This window comes from Rhinichthys klamathensis, unplaced genomic scaffold (genome assembly GCF_029890125.1).
Source record: "Rhinichthys klamathensis goyatoka isolate OS25496 unplaced genomic scaffold, OSU_Roscu_1.1 h1tg000249l_1, whole genome shotgun sequence".
In the NCBI taxonomy this organism is placed as follows: domain Eukaryota; kingdom Metazoa; phylum Chordata; class Actinopteri; order Cypriniformes; family Leuciscidae; genus Rhinichthys; species Rhinichthys klamathensis.
The window spans coordinates 2,518,761-2,527,500 of record NW_026606771.1 but is presented as its reverse complement, the minus strand read 5'-3'; the positions used below and the strand labels follow the sequence as shown (position 1 = coordinate 2,527,500).

Genomic DNA, 8,740 nt, shown 5'->3' with positions numbered 1-8,740 from the left:
AGATCTGTAGTTTGACGCGCTGCATGTTTCAGAGTAAAGCACAGCACTGCTCGTTTCAGTCCAGATCACAGTTAATGCTTCTCTGTGAGCGTTCGAGTCGCTTATCATTTACACAACGTGCGTCAATCATCTTCCCAAACTCCTCGTGAGAATAAGTAATGAATCTGTTGTTGTTGACAAAGAGGAGCGTTAAAAATTAATAAAGCTCAATGTTGTAATTGTGTGTCTAAATGACTAAACGTTCTTTAAATAAAATAATAATAATGATAATAATTAACATTGTTATTAATAATAACAATTCTATTAATACTTTTATTAAAACATATTGTATTGTTATATATTATTATCATGATTATAAAATACTCTATCTTATTAATTTTACAGTACAATATATTTTTATTGCATTATAAAATATATCTTTTTTAATAATAATTTCCTTTTTTTTGTCTTTAGCTGCTCACATGCCTGTAATTTACTGAATGTCATTAATATAGTTAGTTGTAGTTAGTACCATTTAACATTCAAATTATAAGCAGTTTTATTACCATTGAGCTACTAATATGACTTTTATTATTATTTTGAATCAGTTTTTATTATATTGTCCATTTTCATTTAATTTCAAATTTTAGTACTTTAACTAAATGAGAAATGTTGAAATTAATATATATACATTTTATTTTGAGTTAAAAAAGTTTTTATGGTTGTAGTTTTAACCACCCTGATTATAAAAAAAACTAAAATTATATTAAAATACAAATTTCTGTAAATTGCTTTATACACTGTAGCACTTTTTTGTGTTAAAATGACATAACATACCATTAGTGTTAGTGATCCCTGTGTGTAGATCCGAGCGGCCGTCAAAGTCCCTGCGAAAGCACAGCATCAGTCCCAGAAACTGTTCAGATGAATCTTTATATGAGGATTTCTGTTATAAGAGCGACAATGGTATGTTCATAGTATGTTAATGTCGTACCTGAGCACACTGTGTTCTGCCGATGCCACGAGGAAAGCGCACGGGACCTTGTGTCCGTTAGAGAAGGGGTTGGGGACGCTGACCGGCGCCTCCTCCAGCCTCTTCCCACTGAAGCTCATCCCGCATTCGGGACACTGATCCGGGACGAAGAAGCAGAAGATGTCCTTCTCACAGTGGCTGAGTTTGATCACACTCTTGTCCATCGGGAAGAACACGGACAGACTCTGTGTGAGACTGCACTCTGAGTGAACAGTGTGTGTGTGTGTTTCACGCGGATCCGGTTGCCGCTGACGCCATTAATCCTGAGGAACTGCGGTGTCGGTTTCATGGCAACTTCATTAATGTTCATCAGCTCGCGTGACGACAGTCTTCAGTTCCTCCGTCTGCCTTCTGTCAAAGACTGGCGATAAACAGATCAGTCATTCTACACACACACACACACACACACACACTCAACTATCCTCTGACAATCCCCCCCACACACACACACACACACACGCACAAACTCAGGATCTGATGTTGATTCTTGTTTTATTACGAGCTTTATCTCGTTCTCTTTTCTCCAGCAGACTCTCCTCTGTTCACACACACACTCTCAACTCAACTATCCTCTGATAACCCCCCCCCACACCTATCCTCTGACAATCCCACACACACACACACTCAACCATCTTCTGACACACTCAACCCCCCCCCCCACACACACACACATTGCGTGAGACTTGAGAACCCTGCACACACTCAACTATCCCGCCCCCCCCCAAGACAAATAAACAACCTCAGGATCTGATGTTGATTCTTGTTTTATTACGAGCTTTGTCTGGTTCTCTTTTCTCCAGTAGACTCTCCTCTGTTCACACACACACACACACACACACACGCACACTCTCAACTATCCTCTGATAACCCCCCCCCCCCACACACACACACACACAACTATCCTCTGGCAATCCAACACACACACTCTACCATCCTCTGACAATACCCCCCCCCCCCCCAAACACACACACACACACAACTATCATCTGACAATCCCACACACACACTCAACTATCCTCTGACAATCCCCCACCCCACACACACACACACAAAACTATCCTCTGACAATCCCACACACACACTCAACTATCCTCTGACAATCCCCCCCCCCCATACACACACACACACACACACACACACACACACACACACACTCACACTCAGGATCTGATGTTGATTCTTGTTTTATTACGAGCTTTGTCTCGTTCTCTTTTCTCCAGCAGATTCTCCTCTGTTCACACACACAAACATTATGTATTGAGTCATTATTTAAATCTTGTTAATTACAAAAAAAGAAAAAATACATAGTGTACATTTAAGTACATGTAAGTATTATGCAATAATAGGCCCCGTTCTTCGCGATTCCATTTTTCAAACTTTAGTTAGTGTGTAATGTTGCTGTTAGAGCATAAATAATACCTGTAAAATTATAAAGCTCTAAGTTCAATGCCTTGCGAGATTTTTTCTTTAACAGAAGTCCCATTTCAAAGCCTACAGCGAACGGCCAGTTTGGACTACATCCCTCTACTTCCTTTTTTAATGACGTAACTAGAACAGTTTGTTGACTAATCTCCGCCCACAGGAATACACAAAAAAGGGGGCGTGGTCTTGTTGCGCTCCTACGGAGAAGAAGCACTTCAGCTGTGCATGCATCTCCAATTTATGGTAAGAGGCGTGACCTTTCCGGGCAACGTGCGATAAGCTGCTGTCGAATCACAACACAGGAACCGCTGGCACAATCAGAACTCGTTACGTATTTCTGAAGGAGGGACTTCATAGAACAAGGAAGTCATCGGGCCGTTTTTTGGACAGTGAAAACAGCAGTATACAGATAAGTAAATTGTGTGAAAAATACAGTGTTTTTTTACACGCGAAACATGAACACATGTTATATTGCACACTGTAAACACAATCAAGGCTTCAAAAAAACATGAAGAACGGGACCTTTAAGACATTTCTCCTTCGCTCTTAAAATAAAGCTTCTTTATTCCATGAAGAGCCTTTAACATCCAGGGAATCTCTCGATCGCACACAGGGCTCTAGCCTTACGAACAGATGACTGACCGCCTCTGTTGGGAAGCAATGGTTCTTATATGCGAAAACCTTCTTTCGGAACCTTTGAGTGTTCTTTAGCATTGACTCAAGAACCCTAGAGTTCTCTAAGAACACCATGTGTTTTAATACATTCATGAAGAGCAGGGAAATAATAGGCCTATATACAGTATATTAAATTATATAGCGTTTTATGAGGAAATGTGCATCACACGTCATCCGGTGCGTTCGCGGTGTAAAACCCATGTTGTGATATCGCATGGTAGATGCTGATGTACTGAGAAACCGTCTTGATCCGGGGTAAGACGTGTCGTTGGGTGAACTGGTCTCTGCTCAGCGGCTGCTGGCCGATCCGCGGGAGCATGTGGTTTATAAAGCTCAGAGCGAACCCGTAACAGCAGGAGCCGGACACACGCTCCTCCTCGAACCTGCAGGAACACACACACACACACACCGCATTACATTAAACTACTATATATAATGTTGAATATAATGTATAATAACAAATTTGTGTGTCCTGATAATGCCAGATGTCTGATGTTACCAGTAAAAAGTGTCCGACATTATTTTAAATATACAGTGGTTACAGAAAAGAATCACTCCCCTTTAAAATAATCACATTTTGTTGCTTTGCAGCCTAAAATTAAGACAGACACAGTTTTTGTTTCATTCAGCTGTATATACTCAGTGCACATCCAAGTGAAAGATATAACACCAACATATCAGAAAATATTCAAAAAATCAAAAAAACATAATCACTGAGTTGGAAAAAGGATCACCCCCTTGTTTCAGTATTTTGTTGAACCACCTTTTGCTTTAATTACAGCCTTTAGTCTGTTGGGATATGTCTCTACTAACTTTGCACATCTAGACGTTGCAATATTTGACCACTCTTCTTTGCAGAACTGCTCAAGTTCAGTTCAATTTGATGGTGACCGTTTGTGGACTGCTGTCTTCAAGTCATTCCACAGATTTTCAATGGGGTTTAAGTCTGGGCTCTGACTAGGCCATGCAAGGACATTCACCTTTTTCTCCTTCAACCACTGTGTGGTCAGTTTTGCTGTGTGCTTTGGGTCATTGTCATGTTGGAAGGTAAATCTTCTTCCCGTTGACAACTTTCTGGCAGAGAGCAGCAGATTTTCCTCAAGAATTTGACGGTATTTTGCCCCATCCATTTTTCCTTCTATCCTGACTAGTGCTCCAGTCCCTGCTGCAGAGAAACAACCCCATAACATGATATTACCACCTCCATGCTTTACTGTAGGAATGGTGTTATTTGGATGGTGAGCTGTATTGGATTTTTGCCAGACATATCGTTTGGCGTTGAGGCCAAATAATTCAATTTTAGTCTCATCTGACCATAACACCTTTTTCCACGTGGCCTTAGAATCTTCAAGGTGTGTTTTGGCAAAGCTCAGTCGTGACTGCATGTGGCCTTTCTTGAGGAGTGGCTTTTTTCTTGCAACCCTCCCATACAAGCCACATTTGTGGAGAATTTGTGATATTGTTGTCACATGCACACGATGACCACTCTTTGTCATGAATTCCTGCAACTGCTTCAGAGTTGCTGTAGGCCTCTTGGTAGCCTCTCTGACCAGTTTCCTCCTGGCTCTTTCATCCAGTTTGGAGCGACGTCCTGACCCAGGGAGGGTCTGTGTTGTACCAAATACCTTCCACTTCTTAATAATAGACTTCACTGTGCTTCTAGGCACTGATGAAGCCTTTGCATTTTTTTTGTATCCATCTCCTGACTTGTGCCTGTCCACAACTTTATCCCGGAGATCTTTTGACAATGCCTTGCCACCCATAGTTAACTGTTTTCTTCAGTTGCTCTACCATGGACTGAAATGCTTCAGGAAAAGCTTGTTTCATGCTGAGCTAATCAAAATGACCACAGCTGATCACATTTGAAAGTCAATTGGCTTTGTGTGCTATTGAGAAGGTGATTAACTACACCTGGTTGGGTTTACAAGTCATTTTTAGGAGGGGGGTGATTCTTTTTCCAACTCAGTGATTCTGTTTTTTAATTTGTAAAAAAAAAAATTCTGACAAGTTGGTTAAATATAATTTTCACTTGGATGTTATAAGTTGTAAATACAGCTGAATAAAACAAAAAATATTTTTGTCCGTTTTCATTTCAGGCTGCAAAGCAACAAAATGTGATTATTTTAAAGGGGGGTGATTCTTTTCTATACCCACTGTATCTAGTCAGTGACAGTGAAAGCATATTCGTGTAAAATAATTCTGTATTTTCAGCTTCAGAATCATGAATATTGTTATTCTGGTGTTTTGGGTTTCAGCACCAAGTCCAACACTAAACATTTACACACACAATGTAATATCAAATTTAGCATTTTAATCAACAGTACATTTTTTGTTACCTTATATTATATGTCTAGGAGTATCAAAATAATATGGTATCATGAGTTCAGTATCGTGATATGTATCGAATCGTGACGTGAGAGTATCGGTACACCGCTAGGAGTGTGTGTAATGCTGTACCGTTCTGAAGTCCAGTCTGGAAGCACAGAGAACTTCTCCAGCTCAGTGTCCCATGATCTCGCGAGCCGGTCACACACACACACACACACACACCGTTCCCAGCCGCCAGCATCTCTGCGGACCCCGGACAGGGTGTAGTTGTAGACCAGACCTGCGACAAACACAGCTGACGAACACACTCAAACTAACAGTATAATATTCACAGCTGGGAAATACTGTACCTTCTGAGTTTGAAAGACCCACGTGTATCTCGGTGTCACTCCATTCTCTGGAGAAAAACATTAAAAGAATGAAAGAAAAAGAGTCACTATAGCTTACAATTCAACAGTCTCGAAGAGCCTCTTCTGCTCAGCAAGGCTGCATTTATTTGATCAAAAATTGCAGTAAAATTTTTGAAATATTTTTACAATTCAAAATAGCTGTTTTCTATGTGAGTTTATTCCTGTGATCAAAGCTGGATCAAAACACACCAAAAATGAAAATTATCCCATCATTTAGTCTAGGTCTATATTATGACGCAAGTCGAGTTCCGGCGGAAGAGTGACCTCTGACCCGACGCATGACGACTGACCTCTGACCCGACGCATGACGACTGACCTCTGCCATGACGAGTGACCTCTGACCTGACGCATGACCTCTGACCCGACGCATGACCTCTGACCCGACGCATGACGATTGACCTCTGACCCGACGCATGACGAGTGACCTCTGACCTGACGCATGTCGAGTGACCTCTGACCTGACGCATGACCTCTGACCCGACGCATGACCTCTGACCTGACGCATGACGAGTGACCTCTGACCCGACGCATGACGAGTGACCTCTGACCTGACGCATGTCGAGTGACCTCTGACCCGACGCATGACGAGTGACCTCTGACCCGACGCATGACGAGTGACCTCTGACCTGACGCATGTCGAGTGACCTCTGACCTGACGCATGACCTCTGACCCGACGCATGACCTCTGACCTGACGCATGACGAGTGACTTCTGACCCGACGCATGACCTCTGACCTGACGCATGACGAGTGACTTCTGACCCGACGCATGACCTCTGACCCGACGCATGACGAGTGACCTCTGACCTGACACATGACCTCTGACCCGACGCATGACGAGTGACCTCTGACCCGACGCATGACCTCTGACCTGACGCATGACGAGTGACATCTGACCCGACGCATGACGAGTGACCTCTGACCCGACACATGACCTTTGACCCGATGTATGATGTAGGAGTAGCGTAAGCTCAGCTGAGAGTCGACGCCTCTCACGGTTCAAACAACAAACTCAAGCTCCTCCCACATTTCTGTTTAAGAATGAAAAAGTCCTTTAAAGTCCTTTTAGACTTTAATTCGTGACCGGTGTTTTGTTTTGCTCTATCCTCTGCAATCTTTCTGTCTCTCCCTTGAATCCGACACAGAAGTGACTTAAACTGCTGTTCATCCACTGGCCACTAGATCCCGGCTGCAGAAGAGACTCAATCCCATAGACTAGAGTTCTCAACGGGCCTGAAAATTACAACCCGACCCGACCCGGCCCGTGGCTTTTAAAGCCCGGACCCGATGTAACCCGACACATCAACATGAATTATCTGCCCGAACCCGCGGGTCCCGTTGGGTTTGTCGGGCCGACCCGACCCGTTGAGAACTCTACCATAGACCCGCATCTTAAAATGCCCAACTTTACAGCAGAAATAAACTGGTGCAAAAAGTGGTTTTGGTCTATATAGCTAATTTTGCCCTTCATGACGACTGTGAGGCGGGTGAATTTTTTTATAACTCATCCGTTTAAATTATATTAAGCCTTAAAGTTCTGCATAATTAAGGGCGTGCCCACTTGAGTGACAGGTGGATTTCCGCTGATGTCACTACTAGCCGTTTGTCTGCTGTGTGTTAGCGTCATGCCACCTCAGCTAATCCGGCTCGCTGCACATTTTCGTTTATCCGGGAGTGAGGCGCGGCCAAGATGGCGACGGCCGGCTCCGCCCACTTTGGGCTTCAAAAAAACTCTTCAGAAACACAACGGGTGACGTCACGGACACTACGAACATATTTTTTTTACAGTCTATGGTCAATACATCATGAGTCGGGTCAGAGGTCACTCTTTCGCTGGAACGGCCATTATTGGAAGCCAGTGTTTATAGTTTATAAAGTTATAAATTTTTCTTCGCTTCAGAAGGCATTTATTAACCCCTGGATCCGTATGGAGGACTGTTATGATGATGGATGCACTTTTTTGGGCTTCAAAATCTCAGGCACCATTATAAATGCTTGGAAGAGCCAGGATATTATTAAATATATATCTCTTTGGGTTTGATTGTTTTATATGTAGCCAGTGTGTCCCAGCCCCCATCTGTGAGCCTCAAGTTTATCATGTTAATGCTGCTTAGCATTGAAACTTCATTACCTTTTCGAAATAATCCACTAAATAAGTTGCGATTTGAGGAGCATGCATTAATATTTTCAGTTCCATCTCATTATCTCAAGATCACGCCCACAATTGTGGAACTCGTGAATATTCATGTATGCAACGCCCACTGGAACAGTATTTCACAGGAACTGAATATTACATTATATGCACAATAGTCGTATACACTCACCCAATATATGATGGTCCGTGAATAGATCCTATGAGAAACGCACATGAGACTTTGTGTCCATTAGTAAACGGGCAGGAAAGCGCGACAGGCGCGTTTAACAGTCCGAGAGTTGGAGTCTGATGACAGATCGGACACTGACACTGAGAATACGAGGAGAAACTGTACACATCTCTTCCACAGTGTCTGTATTTGACCACAGTTTCCTCCATTAGTGTTCAGATGTTCGCGTTACCTGTCGTCCTCTGAGCCTGATCTCAGATCGGTTTCGTTCTCTCACGTTCCACAGGTGACGTCATTGTGTTCGAAACTAGTCCAGCAGGGGGCGCAAAAAAAACAGATTCCTCCAGTAAATCCATCTATAAAATTAAATAATATAACTTATTCTCTTTCCAGGTCAGTTTATCCGATTCATTCGCTCTTTTGGAGCTACATTATTTCCCACACCTTTCCTAATCAGTATCTGTAGTGAAAGCTGGTTTGTTATGTTCAGCGGAAAAAGCGATATATGCGATTTGTGAATGAATTGTTCAAAAGAGTCAGTTCAAACGATCCCATGCGTACTTACATGAT

The 8,740-nt window shown here is 42.6% G+C and overlaps 2 protein-coding genes across 2 annotated transcripts in view; both read right to left on the bottom strand.

The window, feature by feature from the left end:
- Positions 1-1,361, bottom strand: part of mkrn2os.2 (MKRN2 opposite strand, tandem duplicate 2) — a 6,819-nt gene extending 5,458 nt beyond the window's left edge. The window contains exons 1-2 of the mRNA XM_056266563.1: positions 974-1,361; positions 817-866 (exon numbers count right to left, since the gene is read on the bottom strand). Of these exons, the coding sequence (XP_056122538.1) occupies positions 817-866; positions 974-1,176 (253 nt within the window). The 5' untranslated portion in view covers positions 1,177-1,361. The remainder of the gene's footprint in view (positions 1-816; positions 867-973) is intronic.
- Positions 1,362-2,986: 1,625 nt separating this feature from the next.
- On the bottom strand, positions 2,987-8,431 carry mkrn2os.1 (MKRN2 opposite strand, tandem duplicate 1). The gene is made up of 4 exons (XM_056266564.1): positions 8,171-8,431; positions 5,788-5,834; positions 5,567-5,717; positions 2,987-3,492 (listed from the first exon to the last, which is right to left on the bottom strand). The coding sequence occupies exons 1-4, from the start codon at positions 8,377-8,379 to the stop codon at positions 3,273-3,275; spliced, it is 627 nt and encodes a 208-aa protein (XP_056122539.1). The 5' UTR covers positions 8,380-8,431; the 3' UTR covers positions 2,987-3,272.
- Between the last annotated feature and the right edge of the window lie 309 nt (positions 8,432-8,740).

Bases quoted from the DNA above. Each gene is read 5' to 3' on its own strand.
- mkrn2os.1 (XM_056266564.1), bottom strand. From the start codon at position 8,379: ATGGAGGAAACTGTGGTCAAATACAGACACTGTGGAAGAGATGTGTAC. The intron at 5,835-8,170 runs GTGAGTGTATAC...GTTTTTCTCCAG, and splicing joins CACGGACCATCATATATTGG to AGAATGGAGTGACACCGAGA. The intron at 5,718-5,787 runs GTACAGTATTTC...TGTTTGTCGCAG, and splicing joins GGGTCTTTCAAACTCAGAAG to GTCTGGTCTACAACTACACC.